Source organism: Thalassophryne amazonica, chromosome 17 (genome assembly GCF_902500255.1).
Source record: "Thalassophryne amazonica chromosome 17, fThaAma1.1, whole genome shotgun sequence".
NCBI lineage: Eukaryota > Metazoa > Chordata > Actinopteri > Batrachoidiformes > Batrachoididae > Thalassophryne > Thalassophryne amazonica.
The window spans coordinates 2,009,562-2,028,727 of NC_047119.1; the positions used below are offsets into that span (position 1 = coordinate 2,009,562).

At 42.5% G+C, this 19,166-nt stretch overlaps 1 protein-coding gene across 1 annotated transcript in view; it reads right to left on the reverse strand.

Moving 5' to 3' along the window:
* The window catches only part of rasgrf2a (Ras protein-specific guanine nucleotide-releasing factor 2a), a 117,609-nt gene that overhangs the window by 84,373 nt on the left and 14,070 nt on the right, over positions 1 to 19,166 (reverse strand). Inside the window, exons 2-8 of the mRNA XM_034192770.1 lie at positions 11,415 to 11,521; positions 8,366 to 8,513; positions 7,315 to 7,404; positions 4,160 to 4,413; positions 4,002 to 4,081; positions 3,447 to 3,640; positions 3,243 to 3,352 (exon numbers count right to left, since the gene is read on the reverse strand). Of these exons, the coding sequence (XP_034048661.1) occupies positions 3,243 to 3,352; positions 3,447 to 3,640; positions 4,002 to 4,081; positions 4,160 to 4,413; positions 7,315 to 7,404; positions 8,366 to 8,513; positions 11,415 to 11,521 (983 nt within the window). The remainder of the gene's footprint in view (positions 1 to 3,242; positions 3,353 to 3,446; positions 3,641 to 4,001; positions 4,082 to 4,159; positions 4,414 to 7,314; positions 7,405 to 8,365; positions 8,514 to 11,414; positions 11,522 to 19,166) is intronic.

Consider the following 19,166-nt stretch of genomic DNA (forward strand, 5'->3'; position numbering starts at 1 on the left):
GTCCATTTCAAATGAGCTCGGGCCCAGAGAAGGCGGCGGTGTTTCTGGATGTTGTTGATGTTTGGCTTCACTTTTGCATAGTAGATTTTAACTTTCACTTGTAGATGTAGCGACAAACTGTGTTAACTGACAATGGTTTTGTGAAATGTTCCTGAGTCCACGCGGTAAGATCCTTTAACATAATGATGTAAGTTTTAATACAGTGCTGCCCGAGGGATCGAAGGTCACGGACATTCAATGTTGGTTTTCGGCCTTGGCTGCTTACCGTGTAGAAAGTTCTCCAGATTCTCTGAATCTTCTGATTATATTTGGACTGTAGATGATGGAATCCCTAAATTCCTTGCAACGGAATGTTGAGAAACATTGTTCTTAACTGTTGGACTATTTTTTCAACGCAGTTTGTTCACAAACTGGTGATCCCTCACCCCATCTTTGCTTGTGAACGGCTGAGCCTTTTGGGGATGCTCCTTTTATACCCAATCATGACACTCACCTGTTTACAAACAGGTGTTCTTGAGCATTCATCAACTTTCCCAGTCTACTGTTGCCCAATCCCAACTTTTTTGAAATATGTTGCAGGCATCCATCAGGTTCCTGGGAGTGCTCTCTGACAGCCTCTCCTGGACTGCCAACACCACAGTGGTGGTGAAGAAAGCGCAGCAGCGACTCCACCTCCTGAGGGTACTCAGGAGGAAAAATCTGGAGGAGAAGCTGCTGGTGTTGTTCTAGCAGAGCCACCATTGAGAGCATCCTGACGTACTGCATCAGAGCGTGTTACGGGGGGTGCTAAGCAGCAGACAGGAGAGCGCCGCAGAGGGTGATCAAAACGGCCCAGGGGATCACTGGCTGCTCCCTGCCCAGCCTGGAAAGACATTTGCCAAACTCTCGCTACCTCAGCAGAGCTGCCAGCATCTGCACAGACACATCCCACCCCAGCAACCACCTGTTTGACCTACTACCCTCCGGCCAACGGTATAGGTCAATCAAACTAGGACAAACAGACTCAGGGACAGCTTTCCTCCCCAGAGTGATCACTGCACTGATCAATAACAAATCACTCTAATCCCAACCTTCAAGTTTCTTGTGCAATATCTGTAAACCATGTGCAATATTTTCCGTGCAATATGAATCCACAGTTGTATATAATTCTCATTTTACATTTTACTTTTGTCCACATTTTATTTTAGCTGTACATATATTTAAATAATTTATTTTGTTAAATTTCATTATCTTCTATTTGGCTAACAATTACTCACACCTCGGAAAAGCACCTTTTGGAATTGCACTCAAATCTCGTTGCAATGTAAATTACAACAACAATAAAGGCGATTCTGATCCTGATCCATTTCAAAATGAGCAGATATTTGCACAAAAACAAAGTTTAGCAATTTGAACAATAAATATCTTGTCTTTTTTTCATTAGTTACTTCCTCCAAACCATCAACATGTTTATTAGACCCCATTCCTACCAGGCTGCTCAAGGAAGCCCTACCATTAATTAATGCTTCGATCTTAAATATGATCAATCTATCTTTATTAGTTGGCTATGTACCACAGGCTTTTAAGGTGGCAGTAATTAAACCATTACTTAAAAAAGCCATCACTTGACCCAGCTATGTTAGCTAATTATAGGCCAATCTCCAACCTTCCTTTCTCTCAAAAATTCTTGAAAGGGTAGTTGTAAAACAGCTAACTGATCATCTGCAGAGGAATGGTCTATTTGAAGAGTTTTCAGTCAGGTTTTAGAATTCATCATAGTACAGAAACAGCATTAGTGAAGGTTACAAATGATCTTCTTATGGCCTCAGACAGTGGACTCATCTCTGTGCTTGTTCTGTTAGACCTCAGTGCTGCTTTTGATACTGTTGACCATAAAATTTATTACAGAGGATTAGAGCATGCCATAGGCATTAAAGCACTGCGCTGCGGTGGTTTGAATCATATTTGTCTAATAGATTACAATTTGTTCATGTAAATGGGGAATCTTCTTCACAGACTAAAGTTAATTATGGAGTTCCACAAGGTTCTGTGCTAGGACCAATTTTATTCACTTTGTACATGCTTCCCTAAGGCAGTATTATTAGACGGCATTGCTTAAATTTTCATTGTTACGCAGATGATACCCAGCTTTATCTATCCATGAAGCTAGAGGACACACACCAATTAGCTAAACTGCAGGATTGTCTTACAGACATAAAGACATGGATGACTTCTAATTTCCTGCTTTTAAACTCAGATAAAACTGAAGTTATTGTACTTGGCCCCACAAATCTTAGAAACATGGTGTCTAACCGGAACCTTACTGTGGATGGCATTACCCTGACCTCTAGTAATACTGTGAGAAATCTTGGAGTCATGTGGGGTTCCCATGATGCACTGAGTGTTTCTTTCTCTTTTTGCTCTGTATGCACCACTCTGCATTTAATCATTAGTGATTGATCTCTGCTCCCCTCCACAGCATGTCTTTTTCCTGGTTCTCTCCCTCAGCCCCAACCAGTCCCAACAGAAGACTGCCCCTCCCTGAGCCTGGTTCTGCTGGAGGTTTCTTCCTGTTAAAAGGTAGTTTTTCCTTCCCACTGTTGCCAAGTGCTTGCTCACAGGGGGTCGTTTTGACCGTTGGGGTTTTTCCGTAATTATTGTATGGCTTTGCCTTATGATATAAAGCTCCTTGGGACAACTGTTTGTTGTGATTTGGTGCTATATAAATAAAATTGATTTAATTTGATTTGATTTGTGGTGTATTCAGTTGAATATAGGTTGAAGAGGATTTGAAAATCATTGTATTCTGTTTTTATTTAGAGTTTACACAACGTCCCAACTTCATTGGAATTGGGGTCGTAGTTAGTCACATGCACAGAAACAGTCACGTGGCTGCTGCCCTCTGCAGTTCACATGGTGCAACTCCACTCACATGGAGCTCTGACTGATCTGGATTATAATCTCAGTCTATGATGACTTTATAAGCTTTTTTTTATATACATTTGTGCTGCTGCTGGCTGCACATGCACACGTGTGTGTGTGTGTGTGTGTGTGTGTGTGTGTGTGTGTGTGTGTGTGTGTGTGTGTGTGTGTGTGTGAATATGAACCTCACAGAACATTAAAAAAAACCTTAAAACTTAGTTAAGTGAACAAACATCACTGAACATACAAAACAACATGAGCCTCAAAATAGAGTACGTGACAAACATGTATAAAATGTTGGAGGAAGGCAGTGCAAATGTTTGTCATTAACAAAGTCTTACTTTGACAGTTCCTCCAGCTTGGATTTGGCAAACTCCAGGCTCTTACGTTCAACATGTTCATGAGGTGTGTGTGCCAGCAGCTCATGGAGGGTGATGATGTATCGTGGAATCTGAAATATCAGTCCATCACATGAACAAATGTCCATAGAGGAATGTGTGAGTTGTTTTGACTTGATCTGGACATTAGAAATAAAAATCCTGTACCTGGAACATGGGATACGTGAGGAACGTCTCCAACATGCGGCCCTCGCATGCAGCGTTGGACTCGTACTGTTTCAGCAGCTTGTCAAAGTCTCTGTTCTGCTTGCAGTTGGCTAGAACTTGTAGACTGTACTGGTGGTTACGCACAAACTCCTGGTATATGTTCAGCATCGGCAGCAGGATGTCAAAAAGGTCAGCTGAGCAAAAACAAGACGACGCAGCCAGTTACTGGTCAGACATTTCCTAAGGACACATATCAGCATTTTACTTTCAGCAATAGTGACATTATTTTGGTGATAACTTCCAAAAGTATCTGTGGGCATGGAACACTCATCTTTCACAAGGAATCTGCAAGAGATTTAAGTCCTCAGGGACACAGAGTTTTGTTTGTTAGTGAGGGACATGCAAGATCTGCACGTCACATTCACCACAAGGACTTCTGCTTGTTTCTTGACCACGTTAGGACAACAGAATCTGGCTTTTTGGCAAGCTACGTTTGAAAAGACTGTCCTAAAGATGCTGCATCATAGACAAACGTGTGAACTCTGGAATACTCACCAAGAACCAGGGTGGGCCAGTTTGCGATGCGAGCCTTAAGACCCTGGTGGAATATCTCATGCAGAAACATGATCGTCTCACTGCAGAAGCAGAACATACATCACATTAATGAATGTCTAAAAAACACAACATGCAAAGGGAAATTAAAATATTTGCACCTGTTGAGGAATATGCTGCTGACGTCATCGTGGCTTATGGGAGGTTTCTTGGAGCTGGCAGCCATGCGTAACGGTCTGAGGAAACAGTTGACCAGTATGGACAGCTGGTGGACGTATTCTGTCTCTGCTTCCACCATGGTGAAGACTATCTGGTTCCTCTTCCTCATGTTCTCAGCGTGAGGGGAACAGATGTAGTCCTGGACAATGATCTTCCACTTCCTCCGGCACAGCCAGCCACGCAGGAAACTCTGCACCTGCACAGCCACAGCACACGTGGGCTCCTCGCTCTGGTCTTAGCTCTGAGCCCAACAAGCCTAAAGAGGCCTCATCCTCACATTCTGTCTGTCCATCCCTCACATTCTGCATGTTTGCCAGAAAACAGCTTCACTGTTCAACTCAGTCATTTTACGATATTATGCTTGATCAAATGACCATTGGTGTCATGGTCATAAGGTCAACAGCTGCACAACACGACTAAAAAATACTTTTCATTCCAATAGACATTTACCATATTGCAACATTTAACATATTGGGTATGCCCACCCCCCAGGAAATTTTCCATTTCCTGCACATTTCATCACAAAATGCAGCCACAGAGAGAAAAAAAAAACAATACTTTATAATCTGTTTTTCATTCAATTGAATTTGTATTGTACAATCTTAACAGAGAAGATGTGACATGTCTTTGGCTGAAAAGGTGAACAACCTTACTATATTTTGCTAAATCATATTCTGGTACACATTTATCTATGTGAGTCACTTGTTGCCGAGTAGAGCATTCAGAAACAGGATTCAGAAGGTTTTTTGGTCCATGAAGGGGGTGTGTGTGTGGGGAGGGCTGCACTCTCCCGGATCTGCCCCTGGTTGCAATGTCTTTTTCATCAAGTTGTGCAGCTGTACTTGGCATATTACATGACCTGATCTCAAAAACCTTGTTGTTACTGAACTTGAAAGGATATTATGTAGTGCAGCATCAATAATCCTATTGAGTTTGGGTCACAAAGTCAAAGAGCAAGGTCAACAGAAGGGTTTTTTTTTTAAATCCACAATTTTTTTTTATGATTATGGTAACCTTTGCTGGACATGCCTCATTGTTGCAGAACATGTTCTGCAACATATAGTTACAATGAAAGCAACAGTGGCCCCAAGACAGAACCCTGTGGAACCCCATACTTGACCATGTGTGACTCAGAGAGAGAATTCGTAAACAGAACACAGTAAGCTCTCTCTGACAAGTATGAAGTTACCCACTGAGGCTGGTCTGAAATGCCAAAGCAGTTTTCCAGTCTATCCAGCAACATCTGAAGATCCACAGTATCAAATGCAGTGCTAAGATCCAACAACAGCAAAACAGAAGATGACTCTGAATCAGATGCCAATAGTAAATCATTCACCACCTTAATTATAGCTGTTTCCGTTGAATGATTTGCTCTAAAAGCAGACGGAAGTGGCTCAAGAAGTTTATTAGTTGAGAAATACTTCTCAAGTTGAATTAAGTCCACTTTCTCAAACACTTTTGACAAGAAAGCAAAGTTTGATACTGGTCTATGCTGTGTTTCCCAACTTCAAAAGCTCAATTTATTCAAGGGAGAGACTGTTGAAGGTCACGTTCACTGGAAACATTTAACCTAAAACCTGCTAATACTGTATTTCCCTGATCATAACTAAACTTTAAATGTGTATTACGTAGCATGATTCCAGCATCCCCACTGAAGCTAGCACTATCTGTCTTCAATAAAGTTCTGCTTTACCTATATTTGTTTCTTTCAGTAAATACGAGGTGTGTTAGAAAACTATCCGACCTTTTTATTTTTTGCAAAAACTATATGGATTTGAATCATGTGCACTTGCATCAGCCAAGCTTGAACCTTCGTGCACATGCGTGAGTTTTTTCACGCCTGTCGGTTGCGTCATTCGCCTGTGAGCACGCCTTGTGGGAGGAGTGGTCCTCCCCCCTCGTTGGATTTTCATTGCGAGGAAAATGTCTGAACGATTTGGAGCTTTGCTGCATCAAATTTTTCCAGAAACTGTGAGAGACCTCCAGGTGGAAACCATTTGGAAGATTCAGACGGCTTTCATGGACGATTCTATGGGGATCACACAGATTAAGGAGTGTTACAACCGGTTTAAAGACGGCACACAATGGCGGAGGGCGCGCCGCACTCCGAGCGGCGATCGACAGGCTGAAACGACCAGATCATTTCCAAACTGAACGCTGTGTTGATCCGGGACGTCGTCTGACGACTACAGAAATGGCAGGAGATGTGGACATAGCACTTTTTTTGGCACATTCCACTGTTACAGGAGTTTTTGTCATGAAAAGAGGAGTGGAGGAATTCACCACGGAGCCGCTAATGGCGCGGGACGAAAGCACCTCTGTGTTGGTCTCACAGGACATGTTGTAACATGCTCAGCTCTTGCATCATTTGGAAGATTCAGACGGCTTTCGGTGGCTTTTCAGTCGTGTGACTATCCGAGAAATTGTGGACGAGCTGGACATGCCACAACATGTCTTGTGAGGCTTCATCATGGTGTTGCTTTTTGTTCTCCGCGGCTCCGTCCCAATGCACAAATTCCTCCACACGTCTTTTCATGACAAAAACTCCTGTAACAGTGGAATGTGCCAAAAAAGTGCTATGTCCACATCTTCTGCCATTTCTGTAGTAGTCAGACGACGTCCCGGATCAACACAGCGTTCAGTTTGGAAATGATCTGGTCGTTTCAGCCTGTCGATCGCCGCTCGGAGCGCGGCACCCTCCGCCATTGTACGGCGTCTTTAAACCGGTTGTAACACTCCTTAATCTGTGTGATCCCCATAGAATCGTCCCTGAAAGCCATCTGAATCTTCCGAATGGTTTCCACCTGGAGGTCTCTCACAGTTTCTGGAAAAATTTGATGCAGCAAAGCTCCAAATCGTTCAGATATTTTCCTCACAATAAAAATCCGACGAGGGGGGGGTTGACCACTGCTCACTAAAAGCCTGCTCACAGGCGAATGACGCAACCGACAGGCGTGAAAAAACTCACGCATGGGCACGAAGGTTCAAGCTTGGCTGATGCAAGCACACGTGATTCAAATCCATATGGTTTTTGCAAAAAATAAAAAGGTTGGATAGTTTTCTAACAGACCTCGTACGTCAAACATGACAAGTTTACCTTTTTGATTTTTTTAATGTCTGGGTCCTCCTCCTCTTGGTTGTTGTGTTGAGGCGCCATCTGCTCCTTGGCTTTGTTTAATAGTACAATCTACCATAAAAACATAACATGTCAATGTACTCGTACATTATTCACAGAAACACAAGGTTTATATGCGTCTTGTTGTCCAATGATCAGGCAAAGGAGGCCGTCGGAGTGTAAATTAAACACAGACAGTCGGTGTGTCCTTAACATTATTTAGCTAAAGTAAAGTAAACATTAGCTTTACCTAGCTAATGTCAGTTAAACTGTAAGCTAAGACAAAAGTTAAAAAAGTTAACATTAGCATTCAGACATAAATACTTGGCGGAATATCATTCAAAACCTTTGAAGGTAAGAAAGTAAAGTGTATGAATCGAGCTTTGTAATTATTTCTTGATAATTACTACCACAAAGTAAACAGACTTAAATGAACCATTGCAGTGACGGGAGCGAAGATGAGCGGATGAAACGTTCTGCTAATGTGAGCAAACGGTCGACTTTAGTGGTGTCTGGAATCTTCCAGGTATGAATGTGGGAAATATATTGTAATATTTACAATAACAGGTAAAGAACATATAGACATGTTTTAATGAAGGGAGTCCAGCCCCCCCCCCACCATATCATTCAAACCCTAATTACAGTTAGACACAATCTAACCACTAGGGGCAGCGTGCAGCTACAGTCTGGCACCCGGGGACCAACTCCAGATGTAGAGACGCCGTCTCAGTCAGGGACAGAGAAAGGAGCAAACGCTCCAGAGTGTCTGGAGGAAACTCACGTAGACACTGGAAGAACATGTAAACTCCACACAGAAAGACGGGAAGCGACCCCACGACCTTCAGCAGTAGTGCTAACCACTAAGCCACCGTGCCAATATAAGGACATGTCTTGCGTTTATATTACGCATTTCAAACATCAACATTTTCCTTTCATCATCCCAAAGTCAGCACATGTGCAAAATGCTCCTCCTAAGACTGCATTTGAGTGCTTGTGTGCGAGGACGTGCAGATGTGAGCTTGGGCACGCACACCTCCGCCTTGAGCCTCTCGATCTCTGTGTCCTGGTCCTCCAGCTGAGTGCGGAGTTGACTGGCTGCTATCTTCTCTGTCTCCATAATCTGGACGAGGTGGATGTACTTCTGCATGAGGATCTCATGCTCAAGAACGATGTCAGAGTAACTAAAGGGAGCAGAGAGAAAGGGCACGTACTGTGACTGAAAACAGATGGGCAAGGTGTTAACATGCAACTTTAAAGCTACAGTGTACAGGATTTAGTGCCATCTAGTGTTGAGGTCTTCTTCTTCTTCTTCAGTTGGCCGACTGAAGAAGGAGTCTTTCCGGGATATGTTATCTCGGAGGACTCCAGAGGCAGTTGCAAGGTACCTGTGGGGGAGGCAAAGCAGCGGGTGTGGGAGGAGTTCGGAGCAACCATGGAGAAGGACTTTCGGTCGGCACCAAGGTGCTTCTGGTGGACCGTGAGGCACCTCAGGAGGGGAAAACGGGGAACCATCCAAGCTGTCTACAGTAAGGATGGGACTCTGTTGACCTCAACTGAGGATGTAATCTGGTGCTGGAAGGAACACTTTGAGGAACTCCTGCACCTGACCGGAGCGCCCTCTATAGTAGGGCCAGAGCTGGAAGCTGATGGAGGATTTTCATCAATTTCCCTGCTGCCATCCAGTCTACCTGTGTTTTGTGGACTTGGAGATGCGTATGATCAGGTACCCCGGGAGATACTGTGGGAGGTGCTGCGGGAGTATGGAGTGAGGGGGTCCCTTCTCAGGGCCATCCAACCTCTGTAGTCACAAAGCGAGAGCTGTGTTCAGCTGTTCGGCAGTAAGTCGGACTCGTTTCAGGTGGAGGTTGGTCTCCGCCAGGGCTGCGTCTTGTCACCAATCCTGTTTGTGATATTCATGGACAGGATATCAAGGTGTAGTTGGGGGGAGGAGGGTTTCCGGTTTGGTGTGCTCAGGATCTCATCACTGCTTTTTGCAGATGATGTGGTCCTGTTGGCTCCATCGACCTGTGACCTCCAACACTCACTGGATTGGTTCGTAGCTGAGTGTGAAGCGGCTGGGATGAGGATCAGCACCTCTAAATCTGAGGCCATGGTTCTCAGCAGGAAACCGATGGATTGCCTACTCCGGGTAGGGAATACGGCCTTGCCCCAAGTGAAGGAGTTCAAGTACCTTGGGGTCTTGTTCATGAGTGAGGGGACGATGGAGCGTGAGATTGGCCAGAGAATCGGCGCAGCAGGGGCGGTATTGCATTTGCTCTGCTGTACTATTGTGACGAAAAGGGAGCTGAGCCAAAAGGCGAAGCTCTCGATCTACTGGTCAATCTTTGTTCCTACTCTCACCTATGGTCATGAGTGTTAGGTCATGAATGAAAGAACTAGATCATGGGTACAAGCGGCTGAAATGGGCTTCCTCAGGAGGGTGGCTGGTGTCTCCCTTAGAGATAGGGTGAGAAGTTCAGTCATCCGTGGGAGGCTTGGAGTAGAGTTGCTGCTCATTTGAGTTGAAAGGAGCCAGCTGAGGTGGTTCAGGCATTTGGTAAGGATATCCCCCTGGGAGGTGTTCCAGGCACATCCATCTGGGAGGAGACCCCAGGGAAGACCCAGGACTAGGTGGAGAGATTATATCTCCACACTGGCCTGGGAACGCCTCGGGATCCCCTAGTCAGAGGTGGTCAATGTGGCCCGGGAAAGGGAAGTCTGGGGTCTCCTGCTGGAGCTGTTGCCCCCGCGACCCGAACCCGGAAAAGTGGTTGAAGATGAGTGATGAATGAGTAGTGTTGATGCTGCAGACTGCATTATGCCATGGCTGGTCATGATTTTGTTTCCCTTCCTTAGAGATGATGATTCATGCTCCCTTGCCTTGCCTCGTGATAAACAAAAATTTCACAAAAAATGAGGGTTCTACTACTTGTTCGCCTACACGATTAGACACCGTATAGGGGAGAAACCAATGATTCTGCTTCATTTTTTTTGTCAGTGTTGTGGTCTCACTGAAAACTGTGTAAGATTAGGAGAGGTGATGGTCTAGTGGTTAAGTCCAGAAGATCCAGAAGATCATGGGTTCAAATCCCCAACTGACTGGAAAATCACTAAGGGTTAGGCCTTTAGGGTTAGGGTTAGGGTTGGGCAAGGCCTTTAATCCCTTATTGCTCCCGGTCCCGCCTTGTATGGCAGAACCGTGACATCGAGGTGAATGTGAGGCATAATTGTAAAGTGCTTTGAGCGTCTGATGCAGATGGAAAAGCGCTATATAAATGCAGTCCATTTACCATTTATTTACCATTTAAGATTGAGGAAGTATGAACTATGTCCTCCTTCTTCACATCCACAACTGAGATCACTGAAAAAAAGCAACAAATTTAGATGAAGCAAATTGCCCATGTGCAAATTGCCAAGTGAAAGTTGATTGTTAGCTGTCAGCCCGTCTTACTTTCACTTCTCAAATGAACAAACAGTCAAGACCTTGCCCCATTTGAGCAAATTTGGTCGCCATCTAGTGGGCGATATGACCATTTCATGGTTTATGTACATTTCCTACTTGAAACCCAAAATTTAGTTAAAAAAAAGGCATTTACAAGTGCATGACTTTTTTTGCCAGCAGATCTGTGATCTCCCAGTGTTAATGTACAAAAGTTTCGATTTCACATTTCTTGAGTTTTAAGATGTTGTCATAAGGACAGATGGAAGGATGGCAATTTCAGTTGACAAGCACAAGGTACAGCTGTGAATAAAGGAGTAAAACAGAGAGAGCGAGAGAAAAGAGCAGCAACATCAAGTACAGTGATGTAACAGCACAGCAGTAAAGTACCAGTGTGACCTACATGTGAACTGCTGCAAGCGGTGCAGGCGCACAAACACACCCATCTAAATATATTTAATATGTTGCAGAACAGAAGTGGCTGTGTTTGTTGGGAATAATTTGACACCAAAATCTAACATATACAACCAGTCCAATAACGTGGGGGAGTCGGGGCTTGTGATCCATCAATTCAGGCACTGAAGGAAAAATCTTTTTGGGGCTGCAGAAATTATTGTCACGTTCTTAAAAAGAGCTGTTTTACCTGGCGTGCTGTATGCTCTCCACCCACTCACTGGAATCTGACTCTTCTTCTGCCTGCAACTCCAATGGCTTCTGTCCATCATGGCCAAAAATGACCAGAAAGTAGTGCTGCATGAGAGACAGAATGAAATGTCACTTCAAGCCGCAGGGTGCAGCAACTTCACAGAGACCCAACACTGCAAAGTGGGCAACTTTTCTGGCAAGAGAACAGGATGTAATTGGTTTCATGAAGATTTCTCTACTGAACAATCAAATCAATGTACAATTTGTTCATTTGTTTTTCCAATATGAAACCAAAAACAAAAAACACTAATTTTTTTGCAATATTCATTTCAAAATGAGAAGGTGGATAACCACGCAACTCGTTTTCCAATTTGCAATTGTTTTTTACTCAAATCAAAAATGGAAAACACACAACTGATTATAACCGGCTCATATTCCAGTTTGGCTTTTTCCATTCGACACAAGTGTAGTGACCCAGAAATGACAAAAATTACTGTCCCAGCAGGAGGCGCCATTTTTTCCCCCTTGGGATGACCCACTCCAATTAACATAAAGGGGTGTGTCCACACACACACACACACACACACACACACACACAATTTAAACTTTGCCTGTTCCCACGCTGTGTTGTGATTCAAACTCCTGGTCCTGGTTTTTGGCATTGATCCAGCAGTGCACTGTAATGTAGATAAGTAGTTTTAAACACACACAGACCAGCCCCAAGTCTGGGTGACAGTGTGAGGGTGGTAACTGATGTTCATATCACTATATTTAGGTTTTAGTACTTTATTTCCCATGTCCTGGTCTGAAGACAGTCACAGAGATCACAGATCATATACTCATTTATATACAAAATATTGAAACTTACATTTCAAACTGAACTGACTTGATTTATTTATTTATTTATTTTTTTACCAGTTTTGTGTTTTTTTTTTTATTCCAGCAGTGAACTGTAAAAAGGAAAACAAACCAAACATGGCCAAAGTAGGAACTTTAGCACAACATGAACTAATGAATGAGATTCACATTTGATTTTGTTTTGACTTATTTCACTACCACTGTGGAATATGAGTTCACAGACTTAAAATTGTTTTTTACTAAATAACACTGACTTAGAGTGACTGTCATCGTGGAACATCCATTATCTCTCTTAATTCTTCCTCTTATGTCCACTTCCTGTAGCGTTTGTTTTGACCCGGCTGTTGTCTGGGTTCAGGTGGTTGTAATTTAAACATATTGGAGTTTCATTCATTCAAAGCGTTTTCTTCTGTTTGCGTCTTCTTCTTTTGCTTCCCGCACCAAGAATTTAAAGATGCTTGCGAAGACTGGTAACGGAAAATGCACACTCTGCTTCTTCATTTTCCAACTTTATTGGAGGTTTCCAAACAAACACGGTGTATTACTGCCACCTACTGTTGGCTGTGGAGCATTAATGGATTCTCACTCACTTTTCTTCAACTGCATATCCAGACCCGGAGTCACAGACTGAATGGTCCCCCCTAAAAATCGGTCTCCCCTGCGTTCACTGCGCATGCATCATTTCAGAGTGTTGGCAGTATTTCATCGATTATCACCTCGTTTCTGCTTCAAAGTGACTTCAGAATGATTTAAGAGGTTTTACTTTGTCATCTGATGGTCAATAATCCCATTATTCCCTTTGATCACTTTGGGTGAAGAGATTCTGTCTCAGACGAGCTGCTGACACTCTAAAATGATGCATGCACAATGGAGGTAAGGTGGACCAATTTTTAGGGGCAGACCGTTTGGTCTGCAACACCGGGTTGTGGTATTAAGGGATTCTGACATGCGCTATATTAATAAGGAATTGTTGGGGGAGAAAAAAGTGGGGGAAATGACACTGGACTATATTCTGTTGAATGACCCGTTCAATACATTTCTTTGACCTGAAATCTTGTTTCCTAAGTGGATCGTGTGCAAGACTCTGCGGGAGAGTGGTACAAGACAAAAAACAAACATGGTGGACTCACTAAGGTTTGATGACACAGATGTGAAGAAATCTGACTTTCCTGCCTTAAAAAAAAAAGGTAAAATAATAGAATATTGTGAAATATTTGTCGTGGCCGGACAGTGGGCCAAATCACCACCAGGCCAGTGGGCAAATGTCAATGTCAAGCTCGGCCTCCTGAGGAAACCCATTTCATCCGCTTGTACCCGTGATCCAGTTCTTTTGGTCGTGACCCAAGCCTCATGACAATGAGTGAGAGCAAGAACAAAGTTTAACCAGTAGATCGAGAGCTTCACCTTTTCTCTCAGCTCCCTTTTCCTCACAACAGTACGGTAGAGTTAATGCAACACCGCTCCTGCTGCACCAGTTCTCTGGCCAATCTCACACTCTACTGTCCCCTCACTCGTGAACAAGACTTCGAGGTACTTCAACTCCTTCACTTCATTTTCAAGACATTTGAACTGTTAAATCAGCCAAGAATCATTACTTTACAGCACTCATCAAGGTTCACAGTGTCAGCCACAATCTGAAAACAAGAGCAAACTGAGATTTTTAACATCGGCCAGTTCGGATCTGGATCACCTCCAAAATTTAATGGAGTCTTTCGTGGCCTAATGTCTATCTGTGGTGCAAATTAGATGAGAATCTGTGAAGTAGGTTTGACGTAATCCTTCAAAGCCTATATAAAGGGAAATCTTGATCCAGAATCCAGATCTGGATCCAGATCACCTCCAAAATTCAGTGGAGTCTTTCGTGGCCTAATATCTATCTGTGGTGCAAATTTGGTAGGAGTCCATGCTGTAGTTCTGACGTAATACTGCTAAAAGACAGACAGAGACAAACCAATAAATAAATAAATACACGCCAATTAATTTATTATGCCCTTGGTGGATGTAATAAACATTATAAATAAATGCAAATAACACTTCTTTGTGTTTATTGTTTGATCCCAAACTAGCTTCAGAGGTGTATACTGTCTAGTCTTCATTTGGATAAGAAAAGCCTCCACCTGATTTGGTTAGTTATCATATTTCCAGTAGGACCCACAACACTTCTTTTCACTTTCTAGCACCCCACTTCACAGTTTGCACTACTGGAGACCGTACGAAAGTCAGCTCTGAAAGCAATCAATCAGGAAGCAAACCCGGATCATCAGCATCCCAGTCCCACATGCAGACCATTAGGACACCACATCCCAAGTCAATACAATACAGAACATGAAACATAAAGTACATAAAGTAATTTCTTAACACTACTGGGTAACAGTACAACTTGATAGTCTGACCACAATCACACAGCGCTTTTAAAAGAACAGACAAGTGCACTCAGACAGTGTGCTTGTCTGAGTGCTGCAGTTTATTTATGACCTAAAACCACCACGGTGATGCAATGACTCCAACGCTGTGCTAACTTTTGGGGTTTTTTAGAAAAATGTTTTTACTTTTACAAAATACATTTAAAACTATATAATAACAACAACAATAATAATAATAATAACAATAATAATGATAGATAAGCATGAACACAGTCATCTTCCTTTGAGATCATCACAGGGCCCATGTGGGCTTGTACAGCCATGACGTAACAGAAGGGTGAGAGATGCTTGCTAGTGTGTGCTGGCTGCGGACCAGAGCTTAAGGGCTTGTTCGTGTGTGTGTGTGTGTTACATAACCATGAAGGGTTGTACAGCTCCTTGTATTACTAATGCGGCTTCCACGGTTATGGGCCCATGTTAAGCTGGAGGATAACAATGAGAGACACCAACAGAGAGACAGACAGAAGGGGCTTAATGTCCCGGGTTAACGTCCCATACTCAGCGTCACCACGTCCAGTCACAAAGTTCATCTGTCTGGCGTGCACATAAATATGAAAACACCCACGACTGTAACTCAGCATCTCTTACAACACAAACCCGGTCTGCAGGGTGACAGGACCCCGTCTGATATTCCTCTGTCACTGACGGAGGAGACAGAGGTCAAATACTGATGTCCAGGGCTTCAATCAATACACACAACAGCGACTGGGTCAGTTAACTTTCTAAACTACTCCAGAAAGATTTTAGTGGTTTTCAGTTGTAGCAGCCATTTACACTGTGATGTCATTATTTAAGGCCAACATATTCCAGTTAGGTGTTACAAAGGCCTGGTGTCCATCCATCCGTCTGTCTGTATTACTGCCACAGTCTTCAAATTCACAGGGAACATTCTTGGGACACAGACCTTGGACAAGTTCGAAGAGGGCTAACCTTGACCTGTTGTAAGAGGCATTTTAAGAGGTTAAAAAGTCACATTCTGTACCTAATTTTATGGCATGACGTCACTTCCTGACGTCGCTAGCTGCTAACTTTGCTTCATTGTTGGTTAGAAATAACACCTTTCTCATATATTATGTAAAAGCTAGTGAGAAATAAACACTTCTAAAACTGAAAATGCTGTTTTTGGACACTAATAACACCTCTGAACTGATTTATAAAACAATTTGTGGACGTTAGCGTGTGATTGATTGATAGAGGGGCTTTATTTAACATGTACAGATCGTAAGACAATAGGATCTTAATAATGAATTAAACAACTGAAAATGATAAAGAACACAGTGCAGTATATTTTTTAAATACTGTGGTAATCGCAGCATTCTTGTTGTTGACATCTTGGTGACATGTCTCTGTGCACACTGTGAACTCCAGCGGGGCAATATGTCAGAAATGATACCGGTAATCACCGTTTCCTTTCTCCATGTTTGATTGACACCAATATTCATCACAATATATTGTGTGATGAAGATGATGATGATTTTACTTCTCCTGATGTGGCACACAGTAGTCACGGAGAATATCATCCTGGTGTCCAACGCTGCTTCTGGCTTCACAGGACTTTGTATGATTTGATAATTCCAAGTTCCATGAGTTCAATGTCTAATTGTCATCCCCATATTTGTGTTTCTGGATTCTTTCATTTGTTCCCACTTAGATCGGGAACAGAGGCATTTGCGTCAGGAGAACGAGCACAACTGCTTCGGGCTTCATACAGCTTTGTAAACGTCGATATTTCAAAGATCCATGAGTTCAACATAGATGTTCTATATCCGCTTATTCCACTTGTGGGACAGTTTAAATTCAGTGCTGATGAGCCAACTGGACAAAACTGCTCCACCTATTATAAAACAGCACCTCCCCAAAACACACTCCATGGTTCAACAATCATCTACGTGGCCCCAAGAACAGGTCTAAACAGCTTGCGCACAAATGGTGTAGTTCAAATCTATTAGTCTTCCACTTTGCATGGCACAATGGTATTCTGAACTATAAACACACACTACTGGCTACAACATGAGCATACTGTGTCTGCATAAGTGTGTCTGTAGCATGGCCCATTCACAGGGTCACCCCTTTGAGTCTGATCTGCTTGAGGTTTCTTCCTCAGAGGGAGTTTTTCCTTACCACTGTTGCTCTGGGGGTTGGTAAGGTTAGACCTTACCTGTGTGAAGTGCCTTGGGGCAACTCTGTCATGATTTGGCACTATATAAATGAAAATAAATTGAAATTGGAAAAGTACTCCTGTAAGAAGTAATTGGTGTATAAACAATAATAAAAAGAAAAGGGAAAAAATACTTATGTAAGAAGTAAAGGAATCAAACAGACAAACAGTTAAAACTGTGTTTACGTCAAATGTTCACTGTTCCTGTCTATGGCTGATGCAGAAAGTCTGATTCATGCCGTTGTCTGTTCTAGATTGAACTACTGTAATATCCCAACATTAGAGGTCTCGAAATGGTTCAAATCGTCGCAACTAGAACCTTCAGTAGAAGCAGAAAGTCTAACCACATTACCCTGACCTTGGGCTCACTTCACTGGCTTTGTATCTCTGTGAGGTTTGATTTTAAGGTTTTATTGCTAACTTATGAAATTATTCATGGACTAGCACCTCTCTACCTAGCAGACTTAATTAAACCCTAAGTACCAGCTTAACTTCTACAGTAGTGTTCAGAATAACAGTAGTGCTATGTGACTAAAAAGATTAATCCAGGTTTTGAGTATATTTCTTATTGTTACATGGGAAAAAAGGTAACAGTAGATTCAGTAGATTCTCACAAATCCAACAAGACCAAGCATTCATGATATGCACACTCTTAAGGCTATGAAATTGGGCTATTAGTAAAAAAAGTAGAAAAGGGGGTGTTCACAATAATAGTAGCGTCTGCTGTTGACGCTACAAACTCAAAACCTTTATGTTCAAACTGCTTTTTTAGCAATCCTGTGAATCACTAAACTAGTATTTAGTTGTATAACCACAGTTTTTCATGATTTCTTCACATCTGCGAGGCATTAATTTTGTTGGTTTGGAACAAAGATTTTGCTGGTTTACTAGTGTGCTTGGGGTCATTGTCTTGTTGAAACACCCATTTCAAGGGCATGTCCTCTTCAGCATAAGGCAACATGACCTCTTCAAGTATTTTGACATATCCAAACTGATCCATGATACCTGGTATGTGATATATAGGCCCAACACCATAGTAGGAGAAACATGCCCATATCATGTTGCTTGCACCACCATGCTTCACTGTCTTCACTGTGAACTGTGGCTTGAATTCAGAGTTTGGGGGTCGTCTCACAAACTGTCTGCGGCCCTTGGACCCAAAAAGAACAATTTTACTCTCATCAGTCCACAAAATATTCCTCCATTTCTCTTTAGGCCAGTTGATGTGTTCTTTGGCAAATTGTAACCTCTTCTGCACACGTCTTTTATTTAACAGAGGGACTTTGCGGGGGATTATTGCAAATAAATTAGCTTCACACAGGCGTCTTCTAACTGTCACAGCACTTATAGGTAACTCCAGACTGTCTTTGATCATCCTGCAGCTGATCAATGGGTGAGCCTTTGCTATTCTGGTTATTCTTCTATCCATTTTGATGGTTGTTTTCCGCTTTCTTCCACGCATCTCTGGTTTTTTGTCCATTTTAAAGCATTGGAGATCACTGTAGATGAACAGCCTATAATTTTTTGCACCTGCATATAAGTTTTCCCCTCTCCAATCAACTTTTTAATCAAACTACGCTGTCCTTCTGAACAATGTCTTGAACGTCCCATTTTCCTCAGGCTTTCAAAGAGAAAAGCATGTTCAACAGGTACTGGCTTCATCCTTAAATAGGGGACACCTGATTCACACCTGTTTGTTCCACAAAACTGACGAACTCACTGACTGAATGTCACACTACTATTATTGTGAACACCCCCTTTTCTACTTTTTTTTTTTTACTAATAGCCCAATTTCATAGTCTTAAGAGTGTGCATATCATGAATGCTTGGTCTTGTTGGATTTGTGAGAATCTACTGAATCTACTGGTACCTTGTTTCCCATGTAACAATAAGAATCAATCAATCAATTTCAATCAATCAATTTTATTTATATAGCGCCAAATCACAACAAACAGTGGGAGAGAACCAGGAAAAAGACATGCTGTGGAGGGGAGCAGAGATCAATCACTAATGATTAAATGCAGAGTGGTGCATACAGAGCAAAAGGAGAAAGAAACATCTAAGGATCTGGTTAGACACCATGTTTCTAAGATTTGTGGGGCCAAGTACAATAACTTCAGTTTTATCTGAGTTTAAAAGCAGGAAATTAGAGGTCATCCATGTCTTTATGTGTGTAAGACAATCCTGCAGTTTAGCTAATTGGTGTGTGTCCTCTGGCTTCATGGATAGATAAAGCTGGGTATCATCTGCGTAACAATGAAAATTTAAGCAATACCGTCTAATAATACTGCCTAAGGGAAGCATGTATAAA